The 27,672-nt window shown below is 39.5% G+C and overlaps 1 protein-coding gene across 3 annotated transcripts; it reads left to right on the forward strand.

Annotated features, from left to right (window-relative positions):
* LOC116330355 (von Willebrand factor A domain-containing protein 5A-like) lies at positions 1-26,945 on the forward strand. 3 transcript variants are annotated; one of them, XM_039597933.1, is made up of 23 exons: positions 2-141; positions 1,873-1,920; positions 2,498-2,700; positions 2,790-3,012; positions 3,582-3,748; positions 3,832-3,946; positions 4,066-4,214; positions 4,313-4,401; positions 4,491-4,635; positions 5,019-5,098; positions 5,186-5,300; positions 10,083-10,241; positions 10,325-10,428; positions 15,147-15,367; positions 15,670-15,708; positions 17,246-17,287; positions 19,386-19,406; positions 20,708-20,746; positions 22,328-22,366; positions 24,601-24,642; positions 25,145-25,290; positions 25,809-25,932; positions 26,053-26,945. In XM_039597933.1, exons 1-23 carry the CDS (start codon positions 78-80, stop codon positions 26,130-26,132), a joined length of 2,454 nt encoding a protein of 817 aa, XP_039453867.1. In that variant the 5' UTR covers positions 2-77; the 3' UTR covers positions 26,133-26,945. The 3 variants fall into 3 exon arrangements, 2 of the variants coding, with proteins under 2 accessions (XP_039453867.1, XP_039453868.1); XM_039597934.1 differs by lacking the exon at positions 19,386-19,406; XR_005608094.1 differs by lacking the exons at positions 25,145-25,290; positions 25,809-25,932; positions 26,053-26,945 and adding an exon at positions 19,745-19,759 and having other exon boundaries at positions 1-141.
* Positions 26,946-27,672: the final 727 nt, after the last annotated feature.

The raw sequence follows: 27,672 nt of genomic DNA on the forward strand, positions 1-27,672 counted from the left end.
AGAAGAAGAAGAAGAAGAAGAAGAAGAAGAACAACAAGGAAACGGGACGTAAACGATAGCGGTGATTTGTTTCTGCAATGGGGTCTGTAAACACTACTAGAAGGAAAAAGAACTGTAGTCAACAACTACCTGTCCACACAGGTAAGCTTCTATTGCGCATGATTCTTCATTTGGGATTTCGAGTGCCATATTTTCATATTTGATAGGTGGATTTTAACCATCCCGTTCTTTATGAGTTTGTCCGTCAGTTCATTCCTAATGTGACATCATTGGTTTCTATTTCAGTTTTCATTATTGCCTTTTTAAAAAATGCTTTTGGGTCAAAGTCAAAAACACAAAGTTTCAAAACAGTTTCAAAAGATTTTCAAATAGTTTTGTGTTTTGTGAAAAAGAACTACTGCCTTAGGTTCTAAAAGTTACTATTGCCCAGGTGCACAGTCACTCTGTCACAAGAAGAAAGATGCAAGTTTTCGTCTGCACAGTAAATCCCCTGACTGGAAGTTATCAACGCATTTTCCATCTTAACTGGTTTTCTGGTGGCGTGTTCCAATATTTCACTCCGTGTAAAAAAATAATCCAGATTTTTCTAGTCGCAGATTTCTCACATTAATGTGAATCTTTGTAGAAGCGAAGACGCAATCTTAGTAAGACGCGTGTAGAGTCTTTGACGTTTAGACGATTTAACGGATCAAGGAGATTTTGTTTTCTCTTAAGAAAACAGCTCCCATAAAGCATGCAATCTATATAACGCACTCTACTGCGTTGGTCAGGAGCAGGATATGTTCAGAGTTGCAGTTTTAAATTGATTGGAATGAATTGTTTCACACTGATAATTAATTTCATATTTTTCAGTGATAATTTCATTTAATCTGCTGACAAACCGAAGCATCTAAGCGAAAGTAACTCTTGATGTTTTAATATTTAAAGTTTCAGAGCTCTAATGCGCAGCTGCCATATTAGAAATAAACAGCAACACTGAGAGTGCACTCAGCGTTATAATAGTAAATTAAATGAAGATTTTTATTTCATCGTTCTGTGTGTGCATATTCTGTTATAGATTTTTAATCACCCTTTTATCATTGTCACCTGATAAAGTGTCTGAATGGATTTTGCTGTATTCATAAGAAGCGCCATGTTACCAGTAGAGCCCCCCCTCGCCCGTCGTTCGTGTGCCACGGTGAAGTCAGCCGCCTCTTCTCCGACGCTTAAATTTCTTGCGCCTTTTCAGTAAGCTTTACGGTAGCGCATCTTTATGTCCGTTGTTGTTGCCCCCAACACACACAGGAAATTAAGCGAAATAAAGCTCTTGGAGCTCTTGTTTTTACCAGTTAAGTTTTTATTTACTTTTTACTTTTGCTGGTAATGTGCTTATTCGTTCATGATTCATTGAAATCTTAAATGTTATCTGCACCCACACTACATTTGTCCCGAGTTTTACCCCAATCAACTGCAAAATTCCTGAGAGGTTAAAGGACAGTTATGCTCAAACTCAACTAACGCTGCAGCTTTTGATTATAATTCTATCGAATATGCCGTTGATTAATCGGATAAGAAATACTTTTGTCTTATTAATGAGCAATAACAAAAAATTAAAAAAAGAAAAAGAAAAACAATACAGGGCTTTTAAAATGAACTGCTCATTGGGCTCCATTTTAGAAATTCCAATGTTTTTATTTCATTTGTTAAAAAACTAAAAACAACAAAAATAACCCTTTACATGTCATATTAAGTTTTTGTTTTAAGGAAACATTTTCTTAAATGCAGAATTTTATATGTATATACTATATATAAAGTGGAGCATTGTTCCAGGCTGAATAGACAAGAAATATTTCTTGTTTTTAATATTAATATCAACATGTTTTTGTTTCACAGGTACGATGATGAACCGCTGTGGTCTGCTAACTCTCCAGAGGGAACCAGGTACTGACAGGAAATAAAGTTTTCTCTGCAGACTCTTTTCATTCATGTAACATTCAAATGTAAAGACTTTAATCAGTTGTAGTAACAAATAATAATATATAATTGTTTCACCCTGACTGAGGCTGTACTCAACTATCAACATGAGAATTGCATTGAGGTTCATTTTCATCTTCTACTGGCCAAAGCATACATAATAAAAACGTCTGGGTCTCCCACACTTACTGGTGGAGAGTTCAGGATGGCAGCAAGCTCACTCTGTACAAGTTGGTAAAGTTGACCATATGCATCCTGGGCAGTGGGGTGCTGTTACATATGGCTACGAGTCATGCAGAGTATATCCTTGTAGTAGAAAAGCAAAAAAGAAAATTAATGGATATAAAAAATAAAATAAATGAATCAATATTAATAAAAATAAATACACATTGTGACACTATCAAACAGTCAGGTTTAAGTACCAGCTTGTTAATGGTTGACTTTTGTGTGGCTGAAATGTAACACAAGACACAATCTGTGAATCAACCATTTGCAAAACATCTGTATGGTTTATGTAGTTATTCTAATTTTGTTTGTCCTTCAGTTCCTCTGAAAAGCATTGAGGTGGAGCTGGAGGTGAGGGACCATGTGGCTACAGTGGTCTCCACTCTGAACTACGAGAACAAGGAGGACAAACCATTAGAGGCTGTTTTTGTCTTCCCTCTGCCTGGAGATGCTGCTGTCTGTCATTTCAGTGCTCAGATTGGACAGACACAGATTGTAGCTGAGGTGAAGGAGAAACAGGAGGTGAGCTGGACAGTAAATATAACCTGATTATAAGTGAGATTCAAAATAAACACAGTGAATGTCACTGACATGTGTCACCTGTGCTTCAGGCTCGTGAGGAGTATGATGATGCTCTGAGCTCCGGTCAGCAGGCCTTCCTATTGGAGGAGAGTGATGAGAGTCCAGATATATTCTCTCTGAGTGTGGGCAGTCTGCCTCCAGGAGAGAGCGCCTCCATCAGGTTGGAGTACGTCACTGAGCTGGCTGTGCAGGCTGATGATGGTCTGAGGTTCTGTCTGCCTGCTGTGCTCAACCCTCGATACCAACCTCAGGGTAGGACAACTTCAGAATACTTGGACCAGAAATGTTTAAACCATATTAGGTCTTTAACAAACATTCAAAAGACTGACAGGATACAATGTATGGCAGAAAATTAAGTCAAGATCCAACTTCATTTTCTAGAAGAAAAAGTGATATAGATATTTTTCATATTATAAACTTTGTAAGAAACCAGAGGCAGATGTGTTGAGTAACCACAGACTTTAACTTTTCAGATTTTCTTGTCAGCTTGATATGTTGCAAGTGAAATTTGAATATATAAAATTGTTATGGATTTGTGTATGTTCCAGTTTGCTATTAGAATTGATCAAGTATGTGGAACATTTGCAAAACACACAGAGTACAGCTGTTGAGTTGTAAAGCTGCTCACACAGATGCATGGTTCTCTATCATTTGTACTATGATAATTTAGTTATTCCTGAACAGCTGAAATACAACTGTTTTTTTAAAAATACCTAATTTTACTGAAATCCTTATTCGAAGCAGATGTTTTTAGCAGCTGTAGTTTTTTCTTGTGAGCAGCCTTATTGTTTACAGCATTTCTAACCTGATGTTGTGTACAGGTAGTGAAGGTGCAGGTGTCCAGGTGACTTCTGTTCCAGCCTCTCTGGTGCCCTACAGTCTGTCTTTTTCTGCCCGAGTGTCCTCTCCTCGTCCAGTCTCTAAAGTAGAGTCCAACTGTTCCCTGGACCCTCTGCAGTACCTCAACACTGATCAAACCCAGGCCACGGTAGGTAGAGTGCTGATGTGTCTGCTGTGTGTGGTTGTTACTTATTACTGAGGAATAAATATGAATGTGTTTGTGGTGTGCAGGTCAAGCTGGCTGCAGGACACAAGTTTGACAGAGATGTTGAACTGCTGATTTATTACAAAGACGCCCACCAGCCCACTGCTGTGGTGGAGGCAGGACAGGCCTCTGCTGAGCCGGGTGAGTGAAAATGAGTGAAGTCATTAGTTTGCAAAGAAAAAGTTCTGGAGTTCAATATGTTTGAATAAACACTGAAAGTCGATGTTGTTTTAAGTTTTTTCTGTCTCTGAATTTTTCAGGCTCTCTGATGGGTGATCCAGTGGTGATGGTGAGTCTGTACCCTGAGTTCCCCCAGTCTGTGATGTCTTCAATGGCTTCATGTGGAGATTTTGTGTTGTTAATGGATCGATCTGGAAGTATGAGTAATACTCGCATCCGCAGTGCCAAGGTATTCATCGTTTGTTCTTACACTCATATTAGATAGATATTCCTTCACAGTGTCCCTCTCACACAGTGGCCTCACCATCTTTTCCCTCTTCCCTTCAGGATACTCTGCTGCTCCTGTTGAAGAGTTTACCAATGGGCTGCTATTTCAACATTTACAGTTTTGGGTCCAGATATGAACACATCTTCCCGTGAGTCTCAACAACAACAACAAAGGCCCCGCTGTCTTTGTTAAGCTATCTTAATGGATGTTTTGGTGCATATGTTTATGTGATGGCAGTAAGAGTGTGGAGTACAGCCAGCAGACCATGGAGGAGGCTCTGAAGAAAGTTGAGCAGATGGAGGCTGATCTTGGAGGAACAGAGATCCTGGAGCCTCTCAAACATATTTACAGCCAGCCCTGCATTCAAAATCAGCCCAGACAGGTAACACATACAGTGGGACACTTTCCTAGGGTGGTTATGGTTCAGGTTGTGCAGCAGATAATCTGCTCATAAGAACATTTGTGGTTCGATTCCTGGCTGCATGGCAATGTCTTCTTGATCCCCAATGTGCATGATGTAGAGTGAGTATGTGCACGTTAATGCTATATAGAAATACATAGAAAAAAGGGCCTGTATTCACCCATTTTATTTGAATAGGTGAATGAGACATGTTGCATAAAGAAATTTGAGTGCTCAAGCAGAGTAGAAAAGCACTAATAAGAAACAGCCCAGTTACTATTTCTGAAACCTAACTCAGCTCTCAGAACAAGCTGTGTGTTTCTGGGTCTGATGTTATGTCCTTATGTGCCAACTCTCCTCTCTAGCTGTTTGTCTTTACTGATGGAGAGGTGGGGAACACCAAAGAAGTGATCGATCTGGTGAAGAAGAATTCAGGTTCTCACAGGTGAAACCACAAAACCACAGTTATATCTACACAGTTCCCAGAATGTCCAACATGTCCTCTGTGTGCGTGACAATTGTTTTATTGCAGGTGTTTCTCTTTTGGGATTGGGGAAGGGGCCAGCTCTGCTCTCATCAATGGGATGGCCAAGGAAGGAGGAGGTCACGCTCAGTTCATCACGGGGACTGACAGGATGCAACCAAAAGTAAGAAATTAAACACAGTTAATGGGGACGTTAATAACACCATATGAAGGACTTACTAAACATACTTAACCAACTCATAAAAGACACTAAATCTTATTCTGCTGTTTTGATTAATGGTAATAAATCCAATCAAAGGTTTTTGTTTGACACCATCAGCAGATTCCTTAATCCACCTCAATCTGTTTTCCCTGCCATGTATTCCAGTGACTGCTTAAAAAGTCTGCACGTCTTCAACTGGCCCAAGTCTCTTGATCAGTTCTCTTCTCTGAGTTTAAACTAATTTTCTCGACAGATCTCCTTGACATTATTTCACACATGCAGTCTTTTCCTTGGAGGTGCAGTACCCTTCCCAGTCTACCCAAGACTGGCAGCCACGACCATGCCGGCCATGCTGCTTTGCTAGCTAAAACAGCGGTGTCGGCCCATAAGGACGCTGTCATAGCCTGTCAACGATGTTGATTAGCTGCGTATATACGAATGTGAATTGCATCATTGGCTGGAGCAGCCAGTCACCGGTAACTTAGTGACTCATACTGCAAAACAGAATGAATTGTTAATGTATTTATTTTAATTTCAATTCAGGTTAGATTTTTTTTTTGTGTGCAACACAGATTCTCTGTACGCGGAGACCGTGCCAGCAGTGCACGATTGCACAGAGGGAACATTGCCTAAGGGTACATCTTTTGCCATCTTACAATGCTGTGATTGCAGCCATTCCCCAACTCTCTGTGAATGGTACTCATGGCCATTGATCAGTGGTTGTTGATCAATGTTCATGAGTGTTTGCATATTAATGATCAAGGAACTGACTTCCCAGCTCATTGTTCCTTCACTGGGCTGGTTTCAGTCATTATGCAAATATTCTGTTTATAAGATTGGGGAAACCTGCAGTCAGATGAGACTGAAGAAGTCACTTAGTTGAGTGACAAAACATTTCTCCCACTGAAAACGCTACGTCCAGATGAACAGAATCAACTTTTGGGGATTTACTTACCTGGATGACTGACCATGCATCAAGATGCTGGTAACTTCAGTTTAACTGCCTTGGGGCTAATGATGGAGCCCCACCTTGTATGGGTGAATGCAACAATGACTTTAGGGAAATATCTTTTGCAGCAAGCCACACTTTCTGCCCAAGTAGCTTCCTGGGAGTGCGTGGCCTGTGGTGGTCTGCTTAACGGCGCTAGCGCTTTCCAGAATAATGTCTCTCTGGCCCGTGTCCAGACACGTTGACATCGCCGCTGCTGCGCTGAGGGAACTGCCAGTTCTATCTCTGTTTCTGGGAACAAAGTGGTTGGTATCCTAAGGAGATTTCAAAAGAGAGAGAAACCATTAGCGGATGAAGTGTGAGAGTTGTGTGCATACTCCACTCAGAGGAGATATGATGACCAGGTTGAAGGGTTGTTGAAAGTGAGACAGCAAAGTGTAGCCTCCAGCTCCTGTTTCATGTGCTCTGTTTGGCTGCTGGTCTGGCTATGATATCCAGAGCTGAGACTGACCCGGCCTCCTAATGCTGAACAAAATGACCTCCACACCTGTGAAGTGAACCGAGAGCCTTGATCAGACATGATCTCCACCGGAATACCATGGAGTCGGAAAACATGATCTGTTAACAATTTAGCTGTCTCAGCAGCTGAAGACAGTTTTTTCAAGGCTATACGGTGGGCTAACTTAAAAAACCTGTTAAATATGGTGATTATTACAGTTTCTCCTGAGGAAGCAGGGATATGGTTGTAGGAAACAGAGATGTTAAAACATGCGTGAAATAGTGACCAGCGAGCCTGATGGGCATTCAGTCTCTTGGCTGTCCTCAAATAGGTTAAGTTGTTGTGATCGGTCCAGATGACAAAAGGATGCTCTGCCCCCCTTGTAAGTGTCTCCATTCTTCTAGGCCCAATTCTACAGCCTACAGCTCACGGTCATCTACATCATAATATCTGGGGAGAGACTGCGAGAAAAGAAGGCACAGGCTTGTAGTTTGCCTTGAGAACCTGAGTACTGTGAGAGGACTGCTCCGACACCAGTGTCTGATGCTTCCACTTCTACAATACACAACTTTGAGTGGTCGGGGTGGATGAGAATGGGAGCAGTTGTGAATAAGTGTTTTAATTATGAAAAGGCGATTCAAAGAAGGCAGTCTGTTTGTTCAGCCTCACTTCTGGTAGTGGAGCCCACCTCTTAATTTTAAATACATGTAGACATTGAAGGTTCTTTGGAGGGGCCATGCTGACACTGGCTTTTGTCTGGCAGGTGAACAGGGGCAGATTGTGGGCACCATGCCCCTCCCATGTATTAAATTCACTTTAGAACAGCACGAATCAACACCACATATGAGTGGGCAGAGTGAGGCATGGGGTCGTCACAAACTGCTGATGCCAGGAGAACAGGAGAACTTCCCTGCCGCTGCAGGACTAGAAGCGGTCTCCTTGTCTCCACCCCAGAGTAAAGGAACCCTCTCCTGGGACTGGTTATTGCCTCAGGTAATAATACTGATGGCTTTGGTCTGGTGGGTAATGGTAGTGAAAAATTGGTTATTAAGGGCTGTAGCAGGGATGGGAGGATTTAACAGGATCAAAGGGAGATGTAACTCATTAGTTAACCTAATATCAATTAGGTTCTGTTCATCTCCTGAATCTGCTGAGGCTTGAAGTGACCTAGTGATCTAGTTGAGACTGAGGATGACCAGAATGAGAAGCAGAGATTCGGTGGAAGTGAGGGATTCGCCCACCCGTATGCCCGAATTTACCAGTGGGCGGAGTCTTTTGGCCAAATTGGACAGGTTGCCATAAAGTGATTTGGAAAATTTCTCTGCAACGGAAGCATCTCTCCCTTTCGTCAGCTGGAGGTGGCGACACTGGGACCGGGATCGGAAACAGAGGGAGTCAGGACAAAGACAAGCTATGAAAGAGAGAAAGCATTTATTGGTTAGCTTACCCTTGACCTTTTCCCGTGTACAGGGAGTGCAGAATTATTAGGCAAATGAGTATTTTGTCCACATCATCCTCTTCATGCATGTTGTCTTACTCCAAGCTGTATAGGCTCGAAAGCCTACTACCAATTAAGCATATTAGGTGATGTGCATCTCTGTAATGAGAAGGGGTGTGGTCTAATGACATCAACACCCTATATCAGGTGTGCATAATTATTAGGCAACTTCCTTTCCTTTGGCAAAATGGGTCAAAAGAAGGACTTGACAGGCTCAGAAAAGTCAAAAATAGTGAGATATCTTGCAGAGGGATGCAGCAGTCTTAAAATTGCAAAGCTTCTGAAGCGTGATCATCGAACAATCAAGCGTTTCATTCAAAATAGTCAACAGGGTCGCAAGAAGCGTGTGGAAAAACCAAGGCGCAAAATAACTGCCCATGAACTGAGAAAAGTCAAGCGTGCAGCTGCCAAGATGCCACTTGCCACCAGTTTGGCCATATTTCAGAGCTGCAACATCACTGGAGTGCCCAAAAGCACAAGGTGTGCAATACTCAGAGACATGGCCAAGGTAAGAAAGGCTGAAAGACCACCACCACTGAACAAGACACACAAGCTGAAACGTCAAGACTAGGCCAAGAAATATCTCAAGACTGATTTTTCTAAGGTTTTATGGACTGATGAAATGAGAGTGAGTCTTGATGGGCCAGATGGATGGGCCCGTGGCTGGATTGGTAAAGGGCAGAGAGCTCCAGTCCGACTCAGACGCCAGCAAGGTGGAGGTGGAGTACTGGTTTGGGCTGGTATCATCAAAGATGAGCTTGTGGGGCCTTTTCGGGTTGAGCATGGAGTCAAGCTCAACTCCCAGTCCTACTGCCAGTTTCTGGAAGACACCTTCTTCAAGCAGTGGTACAGGAAGAAGTCTGCATCCTTCAAGGAAAACATGATTTTCATGCAGGACAATGCTCCATCACACGCGTCCAAGTACTCCACAGCGTGGCTGGCAAGAAAGGGTATAAAAGAAGAAAAACTAATGACATGGCCTCCTTGTTCACCTGATCTGAACCCCATTGAGAACCTGTGGTCCATCATCAAATGTGAGATTTACAAGGAGGGAAAACAGTACACCTCTCTGAACAGTGTCTGGGAGGCTGTGGTTGCTGCTGCACGCAATGTTGATGGTGAACAGATCAAAACACTGACAGAATCCATGGATGGCAGGCTTTTGAGTGTCCTTGCAAAGAAAGGTGGCTATATTGGTCGCTGATTTGTTTTTGTTTTGTTTTTGAATGTCAGAAATGTATATTTGTGAATGTGGAGATGTTATATTGGTTTCACTGGTAAAAATAAATAATTGAAATGGGTATATATTTGTTTTTTGTTAAGTTGCCTAATAATTATGCACAGTAATAGTCACCTGCACACACAGATATCCCCCTAAAATAGCTAAAACTAAAAACAAACTAAAAACTACTTCCAAAAACATTCAGCTTTGATATTAATGAGTTTTTTGGGTTCATTGAGAACATGGTTGTTGTTCAATAATAAGATTATTCCTCAAAAATACAACTTGCCTAATAATTCTGCACTCCCTGTATTTTGGTCCATAGTTTTCATGTTGGAATAAATGTCTGAATGTATGGTTGATTATGTGTCTGTTTATGTGCATGTATGTATGTTCAAACATGTTACATACATTAATAATAATAATGATAATAATAATGATAATAATAATAATATTATTTTGTCAAATTATACATTACAGCAGCAGCAGATACACACTAAGATCAGACCTGCAGTGAGTAAAATGTCTGTTCCAGCTGTTTGTGTATATTTGAAGAGTTTTTCATTATTTTTCAGGTGATGCAGTCGCTGCGATTTGCTCTGCAGCCAGCTGTGGTCGACATCTCAGTCACATGGGATTTACCAAAGGAAGTGTCTGTCACTGTCCTCTCTCCACCAATCACAGCACTTTTCCAGGGTCAGAGGTCACTGATTTATGCCCAGCTCACTGGACAGGTAGGAGCAGCAGCCTCATGTTGTTGTTTAGGTATTTGATGACAGTAATTAACGTGACTTCTAACACTGTAATTCTGTGTCAGAGCTCAGAGGCAGCAGAGGGCTGTGTGACTCTGAAGTACAGCCTGGCAGGTCATCCCTCTGAGAACCAGCTGCACTTCAGTCTCAGACCTGCAGAGGACACTGGGTAAAACATGTTTAACACAAACAACACTTCTGTTTTGAATTGTGAGTTTCCACGTGTTGAATTTAAAACAGTATTATCAGAAACGTAACTCTACTTACTGGAAAACAGTTAATAATACCCAGACCTAATGCTGTTTGTCTAGTTTTAAATATGTTTCACTTTTTCATAATCATTATTTCTTGGATTAGGGGTATCATAACATCTAATAGTATATCATTACTGATCACAAACATATTTGACATGACAGAGTAACCTCAGTCTGCAGTTTGTGTGAAATCAAGGAGACATTGTTTGAATTCAAGTCCAAACACTTTTATGTAATAATCTGACACTTTTACTATAAAATACACTAAGAACAAACAGATTGACACACACAGGAACATCACCAACAACAACTAATTTTTGTCCTCAGAGCCTGCTTTTGTATAAGAATGTCAGACTCTTCTGTACATTACACACTGTCATAGTGTTTGTTTAGAGAAGAAAACAAAGCCTGTCTGACCTTTAGAGGCAAATCCATCAGCAGCAGAAAGAAATCTGTATATGATACTGTCAGGACTCCTTCAGACTGATTACTGGGGTAAGTCAGTGGTTCCCAAACTTTTTTTGCTAGCCCCCCCTCCCTTTGTTTTACAAGAAAATCTTATCCATGATTTGGACAGGGGGAACAAATTGTGGCAGGATCAGCCTGACATTATTTGTATTCCACTGTAACTTTACTGTATAAAGTGTCAAAATGTCAGGAATAGTTAGTCATTATAAGAAGTGAACTAAAAATCCAGAATGTGGGATTCTGTTTGTCCGTGATTTGGACAGCCCAGCGCATGCTCCCAACGCAGGGGAAACTAATTCTGCTGGGGAGACCTACCTTGGCACTTGTGCAGGTGAGGCCAAAGGCAAGATATGCTTCATCGTATTTTCTAGTCTTTGGCTTGGAAGGAAGTTTAGTTCTTTGTGATTTTTTTTTTTTTTAGTATTTCGTCGAGTTCTCATGTGATTTATGGTTTCTAGTTTTGATCCCTTGCCCCTCATGTTTCTCTGTGCCCCCTCTGTTCTGTGTAAAGTCCGTGTTTCTTGGTCTGTGTCTTGGCATGTTTTGAGTTTCCTGTGGCTTTTTTTGTCACTCTGTATTGTGAATTATGTTCTCATGGTTGGTCTTTTGTTGCTCCCTTGAGTCTAGTTTCTTGTGTTCCAGGATTTCACTCTGTGTATTATTTATCATCTCTAGTCTTTTGTTTCTTAGAGTTCTCTGCCTTATAGAGAACTGTCAATGTCAATTTCGCACCTCAGTGTTATACTTCCTGTTTTACTTTGAAGGTCTGTGTCTCATGTGAGTGTATCCTACTTTGTTTCCTTGTCTCGTCAGTTCTGATTTCCCCCAGCTGTGCTCTTCTTTTGTGTCTCATTCCCTCGTTATTCCCCAGTGTATTTAAGCCCTGTGTTTCTCTGTGTCAGGGTCATGTTGTCCCTCATTGTGGTGTGTTACTCTGTCCCTGTGTTTCCTTGAACTTAGATTTCCCAGTGTAGGTTTTTTTTTTTAATGCATCTTCTTTGCCAGCCAATAAAGCTGTGATTTTGAGTTCACCCCTTGAGCCTGAGAGCCTGCATTTTGGGTCCAACTCCTGCCTGCCACACAACACTTCCTGACACATTTTTTTTTTTTTTACATTTTTTTTTTACATTTGACCATCTGGACACTCTAGTATTTGTTGTATTTTGAAGAGACAACCTACTGATTATTTTTGTGGCATGACTTGTCATGTTTGCTCAATGCCACATGAAATTTGAAAGGAAATAGTATTTTCTTCAATTCAGTTCAATTTTATTTATACAGCCCCAAATCACAACAACCGCTGCCTCAAGTTGCTTTATATTGTAAGGAAGATTCTACAATAATACATACAGAGAAAAACCCAACAATCATATGACCCCCTATGAGCAAGCAGGCTACAGAGGAAAAGAAAAACCTTTTAACAGGACGAAATCTCCAGCAGAACCAGGCTCAGGGAGGGGCGGCCATCTGCAAAATATAAAATATGCTTGTGTAACAGAAATGATTGGTGAAGGACACTGGATTTGATTTCATAATTGTGCCAGACTAATAAGGCAACGAAGTGGCTGATGAATGAGAGAGTTCAACATGTTGTGACCAAAGGCCTGCACACAACACAACTGAATTATATAATTTCTTTGTAGATTAGAAGCATTGCAGTCTATGTAAATAAACCAGCTAATTTGGATCACTCCACCCTAGAAAAACAAGAATTCAAAGAAACCATTAAAAGCCCAGAAATACCATCAAATTCATGCCCATGATGAGTGTATGTAAACCTCTCATAACAACTGTGAAAGCTTTGTTTACTTGCAGAAATTCTTTCACAATGAGTAGACTTTAACCCCGTGAGTCAGTGGTCCTCAACAATTGCATACAATATTGTTAATAATCAAACAATCAATGTTTGACTCACTTCCAGCTTATTGTAGGTTTCAGCAACCTCTACGCTGCAGTCTGAGCTTTTCTACACTTGTTATGATCAAATTAAGGTGACAGTGTTGACTTTTTAGCTGCAGTTACTTGTCTGACTCAAAGGCAGAGACTCCATTCCCACAACAAAACAGCAAAGTGAGACTGAGACTGAGGCTCAGATACACAGATAATTTAGGAAGTTTTGATCATTCTTTCAAAAGGACATTTGTGAGGTTGGTCATTGATTAGGTTGAGTTCAGGACTCTATGCAGGCCAGACCAGTTCTTCCTAATCAGACTCGCTTATGTAGCCTATCTTGCTTTGTGCACTGGTGTGCAGTCATGCTAGAACAGGAAGGGGCCCAAACTGTTCTTGCAAAGTTGAGAGCATGAAACTGTCTAAAGTTTCTTGGTATGCTGAAGCATTAAGAGTTCCTTTCACTGGAACTAAGGGACAACCCCAACTCCTGAAAAACAACCCTGCATTATAATCCTCCCGCCACCAAACCTTGCACTTAGCACAAAGCAGTCATACAAATACCGATCTCCTGACAACCCCCAAATCTAGACATCTCCATCAGAGAACACTCCTTTTCACACTCTTTGCTTTGACCTTGGTATTGAAAGGCTCGGATGCAGCTGCTCAGCCATGGAAACCTAGTGCTTGAAGCTCTTTCTGTCCTGTTCTTGAGCTAATGCGAAGACCACATGAGGTTTGGAGGCCTGTAGCAATCTTGTTTAAACTATTTAAGGATCAGATCTAAAACAATACCATTAGAATACATTTTCTTTTTTTCTGTTTTATTCTTTAACATGGAAACTTCCATCACATTTGAAATTTCAGTCAAATATGGATATAATTACTTCACCATCCATCCATCCATCCATCCATCCATCCATCCATCCATCCATCCATCCATCCATCCATCCATCCATCCATCCATCCATCCATCCATCCATCCATCCATCCATCCATCCATCCATCCATCCATCCATCCATCCCTCCCTCCCTCCCTCCCTCCCTCCCTCCCTCCCTCCCTCCCTCCATCCCTCCATCCCTCCCTCCCAGGCTTATCCAGCCCCAGGTGGTGGGGTCAGCAGCCTAAGCAGACAACCCAGACCTTGCTCTCCCTGGCCGCCTCCTTAGGCTTGTAAAGGGAAACACCAAGGCATTCCCAGGCCAGCTGAGGGCTGTAATCTCTGCAGTGTATCCTGGGTGTGCCCCGGAGGGGGCTCCTTCCAGTGGGGCATGCCTGAAACACCTCACCTAGGATGTGCTCAGGATGCATCCTAGTCAGATGCCTGAACCACCTCAACTGGCTCCTTTTTGATGTGGAGGAGTGGCTCTACTCGGAGCCCTTCCTAGATGGCTGAGCTCCTCATCCTATCTCCAAGGGAGAGACGAGTCACCCTTCAGAGAAAGCTCATTCCCACTGCTTGTATCTGTGATCTCATTCTTTTGGTCACTACCCACAGCTCATGACCATATATGAGGGTAGAGATGTAGATCGTACGGTAAATCAAGAGCATGGTGTTCTGTTGTTTGAGTACAGGCTGGTGGGACCCATATCCCTTCTTCGGGCTGTGCCCAGTCGTCCCCCATGGGCTTAGACCAGGCCACCAGGCACTCACCCTTGGGCACCCTCCCCTTGCTTGGCTCCCAGGTGGGACCCCAGTAACTCTAGCTCAGGAGGGTGAACTGTTCCCTATTTCTTTCACTCAGAGGGGTCTTTTGAGTTGCTCTTTGTCTGGTCCCTCACCCAGAACCAATTTGCCATCGGAGAACCTAACCTCCGACAACATAGTCCCTGGGATGCCTGGGACACACAAACCCCTTCACCATAAAAAGGTAGCGATTCACGGAGGGGTGTTTCATCTAGTTGATGTTGTCCTCTGTTTCAGGTAGATTTGTTTGTAACACATTCTCACATTAAAATTCATTGTAAAAATCTTCTTTTCTCTTTAAAACTGTGTTTTTGTCATTAAATCATTAATTGACGTCAGACATTCTTTGAGATTACTGGCTGCTCAGTGTCTCTCACTCCCTCCTATCTTCCTTAAATACACACACACACACACACACACACACACACACACACACACACACACACACACACACATTATATGAGTTAAACTTTAACATACTTATTTAATGTACCTGATTATATTCTGATCAGTATTAGGCATAATAAGCTATTGGCAATATTACGTATGACATGACAACTCTGTAATGTTTTCCTTCTTACGTGCAGACTAACAGTCCACAGGTTGGGTGCTCGCAATCTGATTCGTTCCCTGGAGATGGAGGAGAGAGATCGTAGAGGACAGCAAGATGGAGGAGTGAAGGAGAAGGTGGTGCAGCTCAGTGTCCAATCAGGAGTGAGCAGTTCGTTCACTGCCTTTATTGCTGTCAACAAAGACAACAGCGAAGTGATTCAAGGACCTCTTGTGCGCAGAAATATTCCAACACCCTGTGAGTTTATTTCAAAATAAAAAAGTAAACTCTGTCAGCCACAGTTTGAAGATGAAGAAAGCTAAACTTGAATGAAAAGAGTACAATAGCAGACTAACAGAGTCAGTTCACAGGATCCAGTCATAATACAAATACAAAGAAAAGTTGGTTAAAGCAAAACGTGAGATTCAGTAGCAAAAATCATATCATATCACATTTTACACATTACACATTTTAAATACTGTAGTGTTTGTCTTATATGTTTACTTCCCTTTAACAGATTCTTATTAAATATTTTGATCCTTTTTTTTTTAACATCCTAGGTACTTTCCCAATTTTAAAGAGTTCAGGACGACATACGAGTAAGTAGAAGCTGAATATCAGTATAACACACATCTGCACATCAATGCTTTTCTAAAAAAATAGAAACACATTTCTGTTTTAACTTGTTCAAAATGTTAAATAATAAATACTGTGTGTACAGTTGCAGTAGTACTTGCTTTGATAGTCATTATAATGGGCTGTATCCTGAGTAAGCAAGCCAAAATATTGCTGTTGTTATATTTGCAATATTAGTGAACATATTTTACACTTTAACTACTACTACTAACCCTTCATGGTTACATTTCAGAATATAGGAGAATAACTTTTACACTTTAAATACTACTTATTATAATACCTGTGAGGCACTGCATTAATATTAGAATTCTGTTATTTTACTAGTTTATTTAGTTACTTATTTTTGTTAGCTAATCCTCTTAGGAGTGTTTTTAATTATAACTTGAACTGAGGCATAGGGGTTTAGTGGCAGACAGTGCTTGATGCATAATGGCCACATAATAAGAAAAAAAAATTAACTGGAAAAAATTAAACATTGGAGAACACATTATAAATTACTAATTGTATAAACTAGAGTTTTAAGCATGATGTATAAATACAGTAGGGACCAATCAGAGAACAGGATGCAGGTGAGGAAACTTTAGTGGCAGACATGTCAGGAAGGTTATGACATGAAAATGGAACAACCAGACTGGGCAGATAAACATTGTATATATTTTAAACAGTGTTTGTATATTTGTGTTTGTGTATTTTTTTATTTGCATATCAGGCTATGAATGTTAAAAAGTAAAAATTTCTGGACCTTTTTTTTCTAACATGGAAGGGAGCATCCCCAGGATCTCCAGGGGACTGTACTTGAACTTATTTGAAATGTTAAATGTCAAACATTTACTGCACAGTAGCTGGGCCACCAAAGGGCCGTCATTCTTTGCGGTATGTGGGCCATGTGTAAGTTGTGTGCAGCCACGGGCCAGTTGCAGACACACTGCTGGCCTTGTGCTGGCCCAGAACAGTTTCAGCTCTGGCCCCAGATGTCAGCCTAATGTGTACCTTAATCAAGCCATGTAATAACAACATGTGCTGGAACATAATAGTGCAAAAGTAACATGACGAAACTCTGTTCAGACAGTGACTGGACTGATTCTTATATAGCGCTTTTCTACTCTCCCAGATTACACGAAGTGCTCTATACAACATGTCACATTCACACACTTTCTCTAAACTGAGTGCTTCCTAACTACTTTCATACACATTCACACTCTTGACATGCAGACTGGAGGAGCCAGGGAGCAAACCACTAACCTTCCGATCAGTAGGTGACCTGCTCTGCCTCCTGAGCTACAGCCACTCAGTGGCAAAGATGAGTAAACCGTCACTAGCTTTCGGATAAAGTGTACACTCACAAACCTGTCAAATCTGCATTTGAAACGCTGGCCACCATAGCAGTATAGTATTGCAACATGGCATTTGGGTCTTCTAACTAAAATAGGAACATAGGAACGTAAATAGTGCCATCATTGCCAGACCTGGCCCACATCTGTTTTTTTTTTTACATCCTAGGTGCTTTCCGAAATTTTCAGGGCAGGTCAGGACGACATCCGAGTAAGTAGAAGCTGAATATCAGTATAACACACATCTGCACATCAATGCATTTCTAAAAATAGAAACACATTTTTGTTTAAACTTGTTCAAAATGTTAAATAATAAACACTGTGTGTACAGTTGCAGTAGTATTTGCTTTGATAGTCATTATAATGGGCTGTATCCTGAGTAAGCAAGCCAAAATGTTGCTGTTTTTATATTTGGAATATTAGTGAACATATTTTACACTTTAACTACTACTACTAACCCTTCATGGGTGTTTACATTTCAGAATATAGGAGAATATCTTGTACAATTTAAATACTACTTATTATAATACCTGTGGAGCACTGCATTAATATTAGAATTCTATTATTTTACTAGTTTATTTATTTACTTATTTTTGTTAGCTAATCCTCTTAGGAGCAATGTTCCCTCTAAGCTGCTCGTGTGCGCAATTGCGCACTGCTGGCACGGTCTGTGTGCACAGAAAAAAAATCTAACCTGAATTGAAATTAAAATGAATACTTTAACAATTCTGTTTTGCAGTGTTAGTCACTTAGTGACTGGCTGCTCCCGTATGGGATTACAATGATGCCACTTTATCCCATAGTCCAGCCAATGATGAAAAGGTGTGGACTTTATACCAGTTTTTAAATTGTGTTGATAGGCCACGTAAAACCAGAGTTGTGATAAAAATATAAGCAATGTTTGTTTTTCTTCCTGAATACTATCATTGTTTATATTTACTGCGGGAAGAAACAGTAAAAACGGCATTTTATAAGGAAAGCGCTTGAAAGCACTCTCCGCCTTTGAGCAAAACCAAAACCAAAAAACCCCACCCTTTCCTATTGGTCGAAAAATGTATCATGTCGACCAATCAAAACATGGTATTTAGTTGTTTAGGAAGGGGGAAGTTTTAGGAGTGACTGCGGTGTTTTGAGATGTGACAGATTTGCAACGTTTAGCGCAAATCTTGTGTAGTTAGTGTGTAGTGTAGTCAATAGTTTTGTTGTGTATGAGAACAATGAGGCGACTGCTGAATGTTACAGGTGTTACAGGAGTGATACATCTCCTGTTGTCAGGCCTGCAGGTATCAGGCTTGTGATGTTCTCCTTTATCTCATAGTGGACAGAAATTATTTTTCGGAGTGGTACCATAACGGTACAAATTTCATTTAACTTACCTCTACATGCTTGCGCAGGTTTGATGTTGAATTTTTAAAAGCTGCTAACTCGGTCTCTCTGGGCAAACACAGCTTACACTGCATAATAAAGCTGTTGCCTTTCCTTGCACTTGAAGCCGAAATGGACCATTAAATACGGCCAGGGGTTCACATCAGTTTCTTTGAGTTCAGGGTCAACAGAATTCAACGGAGTTTCTTTTTTCACTGGATCCGTACCACCGATGTCAGACTCCATCTCCGTCTTTATCGTGACCTTAGTGCCAATTTGTTCTACTACCCATCATTCCCTGCTGTATTTCCGAAGCGCAAGTTTTTTGTTTTTATAAATTTACTCAGTAACGGGTGTGATTGAAAACATAGTGAAGTACAATACTTCATTAAAAAAGTAAAAGTAAAATTACAGACTTGAAAAAAGTACAAATACACAAAAAAAACTACTCAATTACAGTAACGCAAGGAAATGTAATTCGTTACTTTCCACCTTTGCTTATTGGCCTACATATTTATTTATTATACAGGCTATACAGTACATAACATCACATGTTTTATGTAACTAAAGTGTTTAATTATGTGGGCTACAGACAATAATCACGTTATAGACTATATTTACATGAAAAACGTGTATACTTACTGCATTTGAATCATTTTAACCATATGTAACCACCTGCATATGTGTTTGGAAAAAAAGGCTTTGATTTTGCCACCCCATTTGATTTCTTTGCCACCCTAAAAAAATTTCTCTAGATCCGCCCCTGAATGGGCTGTGTCCCAAAGTGAAGACTTTTACCTGATAACCTCAGCCTGTTTAAGGTTGATTTATAAATTTTAAAGATGGAGGTTGTAGTAATGCCAGTTTTTATTTTTCTCTAATATGTTCACCCTGTTGTAAACTTTAAACCTGATTTTTCTTTATTATGTTTTTTTTTTACAAAGGTCCTAAGTGTGCTAGAGAAAGTAAGTAGAGGCTTAATGACAACACACATCTACACACATGTGCATTTCTAAAAATAAAAACAAACAAACCAACACATTTGTACTTGAACTTATTTGAAATTTTAAATGTCAAACATTCACTGCAGTTGCTGCAGTATTGGTTTTGAAGGCCTTTGTAATGGGCTGTGTCCCAAAGTGAAGACTTTTACCTGACAACCTCAGCCTGTTTAAGGTTTATTAAGAAACTTTAAAGATGGAGGTTGTGGCAATGCCAGTTTTTATTTTTCTCTAATATGTTCACCCTTTTGTAAACTTTAAATCTGATTTTAATTTTTTAATTTTTATTTTTTTTTACATAGGTCGTTAGGGTATAAGTAAGTAGAGGCTGAATGACAACACACATCTACACACATGTGCATTTCTGAAAAAAAAAAGAAGAATCCAACATATTTGTATTTGGACTTATTTTAAATCTTAAATGTCAAACATTCACTGGACAGTTACTGCAGTACTTCTTTTCTTAGTTGTTGTAATTGTCTGTATCCTTAGTGAGTAACTAAAGATGTACAAGCTTTTAGTTATACTACCATTTATGATAAGTTTCAAGTCAGGATGAACTTACTGATCGAAACATCAAACGAAATAATTTTCCCAACATTTTCATATCAGCATCATAATCTAGCTGCAATTCCTTTTTTAATTAGTAAATAATTAGAAATAGAATATAATAAATATGTGATCCTATTAAAACTTAGAGAAGGTCGTATCTGTACATGTCGCTCCTTCAATTAAGAGGTTTTCTTGTCCACTGCACAAAAGAGTAAAAACAATGAAAAAGACCCTTTAAAGAGTCAATGTGTCCAAACTTGAATGATTAAATATAGGTGATGTTTATCAATATGTAGATTTAAATACAGTTTAAATATTGTAGTAATATTCTAACCTGCTGTAAGACTCTCGGAAGCCAGAAACGTAGTATGATATGGAGACATTACATGTTAAGATGAAATATTAATCTGTTGTTGTCATGGTTATTTGCTTTCCTTAAAGAAAAAGACAGATGAATGTGAATAAACAGAGTACAACAATAAATTTAAGAGCAGAATATTTGAGTCAGGTTCAGACGAACCAAAAGCAAAAAATGACATTGACTTTAAAATATTTGTTACAAAAAATCAAAATTCTAATTAGAACAGTGACAGTGATGTACATTTAAATACTTTTATACTATTTGTTTTGTATTTGTATATCAACAAATCAGTAATTTAGTCTTCTTTAACAAATTCTTATCAAATGTACTGACTCTATTTTTTACATTATAGTGTGTGCCTCCCCGGTGATGTATGAGGAAACTGAAACAGGTAAGTAAAACCTAAATGACACATCTGTACATCTATGTAAATGTGTAGCTGTTTGTAGAAGGGACCGGTCCCATCCAACTATTGGACATAACCTGCATCAGTACCACATGGAAGCTCCTGTTCAGGCATCATAGCGGCTAAGATGAATAGGAACATGGCTCAATACATAAGCGGGGCACAAAAAGGAATTGGCATGAATACCAGAGGCCATAGAGACCATAGTGGACAGAAATTATTTTTTGGAGTGGTACCATAACGGTACAAATTTCATTTAACTTACCTCTACATGCTTGCGCAGGTTTGATGTTGAATTTTTAAAAGCTGCTAACTCGGTCTCTCTGGGCAAACACAGCTTACACTGCATAATAAAGCTGTTTCCTTTCCTTGCACTTGAAGCCAAAATGGACCATTAAATACGGCCAGGGGTTCACATCAGTTTCTTTGAGTTCAGGGTCAACAGAATTCAACGGAGTTTCTTTTTTCACTGGATCCGTACCACCGATGTCAGACTCCATCTCCGTCTTTATCGTGACCTTAGTGCCAATTTGTTCTACTACCCATCATTCCCTGCTGTATTTCCAAAGCGCAATGTTTTTTGTTTTTTGTTTTTATAAATTTACTCAGTAACGGGTGTGATTGAAAACATAGCGAAGTACAATACTTCATTAAAAAAGTAAAAGTAAAATTACAGACTTGAAAAATGACTTTAAAAAGTACAAATACACAAAAAAAACTACTCAATTACAGTAACGCAAGTAAATGTAATTCGTTACTTTCCACCTTTGCTTATTGGCCTACATATTTATTTATTATACAGGCTATACAGTACATAACATCACATGTTTTATGTAACTAAAGTGTTTAATTATGTGGGCTACAGACAATAATCAAGTTATAGACTATATTTACATGAAAAACGTGTATACTTACTGCATTTGAATCATTTTAACCATATGTAACCACCTGCATATGTGTTTGGAAAAAAAGGCTTTGATTTTGCCACCCCATTTGATTTCTTTGCCACCCTAAAAAAATTTCTCTAGATCCGCCCCTGAATAGGCTGTGTCCCAAAGTGAAGACTTTTACCTGATAACCTCAGCCTGTTTAAGGTTGATTTATAAATTTTAAAGATGGAGGTTGTAGTAATGCCAGTTTTTATTTTTCCTCGCCTCTGTCAGTGCGCCCCAGGGCAGCTGTGGCTACAATGTAGCTTGCCGTCACCAGTGTGTGAATGTGTGTGTGAATGGGTGAATGACTGAATGTAGTGTGAAGCGCTTTGGGGTCCTTAGGGACTGAGTAAAGCGCTATACAAATACAGGCCATTTACCAATAAACAGGGTACAACAATAAATTTCAGAGCAGAATATCTGAGTCAGGTTCAGACGAACCAAAAGCAAAAAATGACATTGACTTTAAAATATTTGTTACAAAAAATCAAAATTCTAATTAGAACAGTGACAGTGATGTACATTTAAATACTTTTATACTATTTGTTTTGTATTTGTATATCAACAAATCAGTAATTTAGTCTTCTTTAACAAATTCTTATCAAATGTACTGACTCTATTTTTTACATTATAGTGTGTGCCTCCGCGGTGATGTATGAGGAAATTGAAACCGGTAAGTAAAACCTAAATGACACATCTGTACATCTATGTAAATGTGTAGCTGTTTGTAGAAGGGACCGGTCCCATCCAACTATTGGACATAACCTGCATCAGTACCACATGGAAGCTCCTGTTCAGGCATCATAGCGGCTAAGATGAATAAGCACATGTCTCAATACATAAGCGGGGCACAAAAGGGAATTGGCATGAATACCAGAGGCACAAAACACCAGCTACTGATAGAGACTGCAAGACTCGGCTGACCAAGCCCCACACTCAGATCCTGGAATGCCTAGAACTGTACAAGATCAACAGGACCCTAAGAGCCTTCATCAGGAACTCTATGTGGATGTGGCAAACAACACTAGAGGCTAACTTCAAGCCAAAAGCACAAGTCACCATCAGGTGCGGGATCGACCACAGAGATGGATGTGCTGTCCCCACTGCTGGTCTGCTTAGGCCTGAACCCCCTCAGTGAGATCATTGACAAAACTGGCTACAGATACCGACTACAGAATGGAGCAATCGTCAGCCACCTCCTGTGCATGGATGACATCAAGCTATACGCTAAATGAGTGAACGAGACATCAATTCACTGATCCACACCACCGGGATATACAGCAATGACAGAGGAATTTCACACATATCACACCAGGCATGACCCCAGGTGCAGGCTGTGTAAAGATGCCCCCGAGACAATCCAGCACACCCAGCAGGGTGCAAGATGTTAACAGGCAGGGCATACATGGACTGCCATAACCAAGTGGTCAGCGTACCATACAGAAACATCTGTGCCAACTATGGCCTGGAAGTCCTGAGGTCTAAATGGGAGACGTAGGGTGGTCGAGAATGATATTTTGTTTTATATAACACAATGAATTTGAATAGTTCATATGTACTGTCTTCATCTCGTGCCATCCATTCTTTTATGATTTTAACATCGTGATGTAGGACATAGCTTTGGAGGAGTTGTACATAACAGGAGTAAGCAAAACCCTTTGTGAAAGTTAAACAAATATATAGGCATTTGTATTCATACAGTAGTCATCACATATTGTTGACCTCCATACATGTATGTGTATAAGTAACATATGTATGGAGAGAAATATGTTTCAAAGTGTTGCAAATACGTACGATCTGATCCAAAACCACATCTGGCCTTGTAGACCTGCGGATTTGTTTTTGTTTGTTTTTTCAAATAAAGTGGACATTTCATTTTCTTAAAAAAAAAATAGAATAATAAAAATAAATAGTATGGACTAACACTCTAATGTTGATCTTACCATTCTCTAATAACAGCAGGCTAACATTAATGTTGATGTAATGAATAATTCTGAACACATATTGCATTGCACTCTGGGAAGAAAACCCTTTAAATGAATTATAATTATGTATTTGGTAAATCGATGTTTTCTAATAAAGGGGTTATAAGTTGTTCTGTGTATTTACAAAAAGATTTGAACGCAGCTTACATTTGTGGATGTGTGATAAGCTGATGGCGTTAAATTTGTCTCAAAACCCCACGCGGGCATGCAATTTGTTCTGTGTGTATCAGCTGATTCGTCCACACATATTTAAGGTTTTGCGAACAAGCGAGAGAGATGTTACATGTAGTTTTACAGATTTGTACGCTCAGAAAGGTTTTTGAAGGTCAAAATATAAATCTGATTTGTTGGCTGAACTTAAACTCAGTATTTATTCAGGTTAGGATGTACACATTCGGATAATAGTTTTAGGTGTGGTTTAGTGTGTGGACTGAACATGCACATGTAAGTCCTCAAAAGTAATTGTCATTTTCATTACATATGCAGTTAGAGCAGCAAACAAGCAATAAAAAGAGTAAATACAGCCAAACCAGCTTTCATGAATGTGATATTTTGTACTTTTAATTTGGCCGTTTCTGTGAATACACAGACTGTTAAACACAGAGGAAATGATGTGAGCTATTACATGAGCTGGTATGGTGGTCCATAGCAACATGTATGTCAGGGGAATCTTTGTGCCTCTGACAGCCAAAAGAATATTATCATGGAGTGTGTATGCTAAGGGCAGAGCAGCACAGCAGTGCACTGTTTTAACATTGTAAGAAATCAGGAAGTGAAAAGGTTATGATTTTTTTTCTTGGAATATGACTGTTTTTGAGAAATCCATACATTCAGATACTATTGCTAAGGAATTCTCTGTAATTACCTCAGAAACATTTGTGTGTGTGTGTGTGTGTGTGTGTGTGTGTCTTTACCAATTCAGATGGATTCCCGATGATGGAAGAAGAAAACCAGTCAAGAAAATGTAAGTAAAAAACAAAATGAGAGCAGGTATTTAGTTTTAATTAGCAGGTGTGTTTTTTCAAAAGGTCAACTGATGGAAATTCTTATTTTCTTATTGTGTGTGACTCCATCAGTTATAATTTGCTGGGTTAGAATATAATAAGAAAATAAAATAAGCACGCATTGTCTTGGTGGATATGAAGGAAATTTAAAGCTAAGTGGAAGTGACTATATAACAATGTTTATTTCAGTTGCTTTGATAATGAGATCCAGTTTTTTCTCACTGAATAAAGTTTTAGTTTTATATTCTAATAAATCAGTTTAAATTAATTTAATACATTGGCCATATATTTTTTCTTTAAAACATGTGAAACACATACTTTACATCGTTTCAACCTTTCATTTCATCAGTTTGACTGCCTTCAGATGGTATTCATTAAAACCACAGTAACTAATGTGTGATGCTGCCAGTTCATCTAGCACCATAATCAGGTTTTGTTTTTATTCCATCTTTGATTTTCCAGCTGCTGTGCCTGAGCAGCCACCCAGAGACCCTTTGCTGCAGTTAGTCTCCCTGCAGGAGGCGTCTGGCTGCTGGCTGCTTGATGCAGCTCTGGCTGCTGCACTGGGAAAGACCAACGAGGAGGTGGAAAAGTCAAAGCCTGAAAAGGTGGGCTGCTCTCAATTTAAATATTAACACAAAATGATGATGTGAGATATTGTAAAACAGATTTGATTCTATAATTTGAACTAAACCACATGATGTAATTAAAAACACACCATAAAACAAGGACACTGAAGTCAAAGTAAATGTAGGCCTGCCTCACAGCCTGAGAATAAACATCTGCATATCAGAAGCTAAAACACTGGTGGTAATCACACTCCTAACCACCCACTGAGCTGCACCAGCATCTGATATTATCCAGAAACCACACAGCAGCAGAAATTATTTTCCTCATCAGTTCTTGTAAAAAATATGTCAGCACATTATTTTAGAGCATTTATGATATCACAGTTTGGGATTACATCAGGAAGAGCATCCAGTGTAATAATCTGCCAAATCAAATATGCAGAGCTGCCCACCTTGGTGACCCCGTGTGACAAAGAAGTACACAAACATATCTAATATTACTGGTTGTAGAAATTAAAATGTGTGTTCTGTCTGTTTCATTTGATTTGGTGAATTAGGCCAGCAGTGAAGTGTGGGCCACCATTCTGGCTCTGATCTGGCTTCATGGTTTCAAGATGGATGCAAAGGACGAGTGGGAGCTTCTGGCTATGAAGGCTGCCTCATGGCTCCGTGCTCAGAATGGTACTAGCAATGATCGTAACAGATAAAATAACAGCTTTAAAAAACTGTTTCATGCTACAATCAGCCCCCCTCCCCCCACACACATTAATATCTCCTTTAATATCTGTTTTGTGTTTTTAGCACCGTGTGTGTCAGAGTGTGTGGATGCTGGAAATGTCCTGCTGGGTTGCAGCGTGAAGAAAGAAGCTCTGGGACTCTGAGGGTTTTCTTCAAGTAGCTTCATCTTCAGAGTGAACAGAAGCAGGTCTACTTACTCCACACTGCCTTTGATACAGAGCTGTTTTATATCATCAACCCCTTTTACATGTTTATTTGTTATGAATCATGTACCTAATTTTGGTTTTACCATTGTGGAAAAAAAGTGTGTGCGCAATTGTCTGAATACTCCTAACACAGTAAAAGACTGAACCACTGCTGTGGCAGCTCATTCAAGAAAGTGTTTTAATTCCCTTTCTCTGCCACTAGATGGCGATTATGCTCATACTTTTACTTCTTTCACACAGAAACACCAAAACCAATCTAAGAAGTCTTTTCCCTTCCTGTTATAGTTCTGAAAATGGCTTCAGTTCAGGACATTTTCAAGACGGTCCTCAGTGAATTGGAGTGAATAGAGCTAAACTTTGAAAATAACTATTTACAGTGTTTACACCATCTTCTAAACAAAAAAGTCTATCCTAGCTTTTATTTTTTAAAAAGTCATATTTTTATGGCCAAATTGAAATGAAACTATACAGAACGTCATTCTGTTTCTCTCGCAGGAGTTACAATTTTATCCATAAAACACTTTCATTCTGCTAATTGACACTGATTGGTCCTTGAACGTCTTAAGACAGCACATAGTCTTCATTCATGTTTGCTTACTTATGATTATTTTTGAATTTTCAAAAGTGCCTGTTTTGTAATGAGTTTCCAAATAATACTTAGCATAAAAAGTTATGACATTTATGTTTGGTCTGTTATTTCTTTGTTGTAACAATGTTTCTTGGCAATAAATTGTATATTATTGGAAAGTCTGTTTTTCCCCAGAAATGGTGCCACATTTGTATGAACAATATATTTTTGGGTTATTTGTGGGTTGAGCAGCAAAGTTGAGTACCAGGGTTGTTTTCATGAATAACTTGCCAAGTCTTCTCTGCCAATGCCAAATAGCTTTCTGGGTGCTGCACTGCACTGTCAGAGCAGTGCAGAGATGTCCAGCCAATAGTTGTACAATTTGGGACAAGTCCAAAATAAATGAGTAAGAGAGCCTTCTCCAAGTTTACAACGATCACATATAGGACTAACAGAAGGAAAAATCCTGTGCAATTTAGTTTGAGTCTGTGAAGCACTTCAAATTGAATTAACTGATGTCTTGAATTTATAGAACAAGAATGGATCCTACACAGACTCCTCTCACACACCTCATCTCCAATTTGTAAACCCTGCTCCTCCTCTTGTCTTCAAAAAGTCAGATTTACAATTCAAATACTCAGAAAAAGCGTTCACAAAAACTTTTCAGAATCCTGGGAACTCAGAAGAAGCGTAAAAATTGACCCCTCTTCCGGAAGAGATGGAAAGTTGAGGATACTCTGACGAACATAGTTTCTTATCTGTAAATAATGAAAAAAATGTGACGCAGGGAGAGAGAACTTGTTCTGCAACTGGGTAAATGACAGAAATTGCCTGTTAATATATAAGTCTTTGAGAGTAAGTATACCTTTCTGTGTCTAGACCTCAAAAGAGGCATCTAAACATGAGGGT

This window comes from Oreochromis aureus, linkage group 14 (assembly GCF_013358895.1).
Source record: "Oreochromis aureus strain Israel breed Guangdong linkage group 14, ZZ_aureus, whole genome shotgun sequence".
NCBI lineage: Eukaryota > Metazoa > Chordata > Actinopteri > Cichliformes > Cichlidae > Oreochromis > Oreochromis aureus.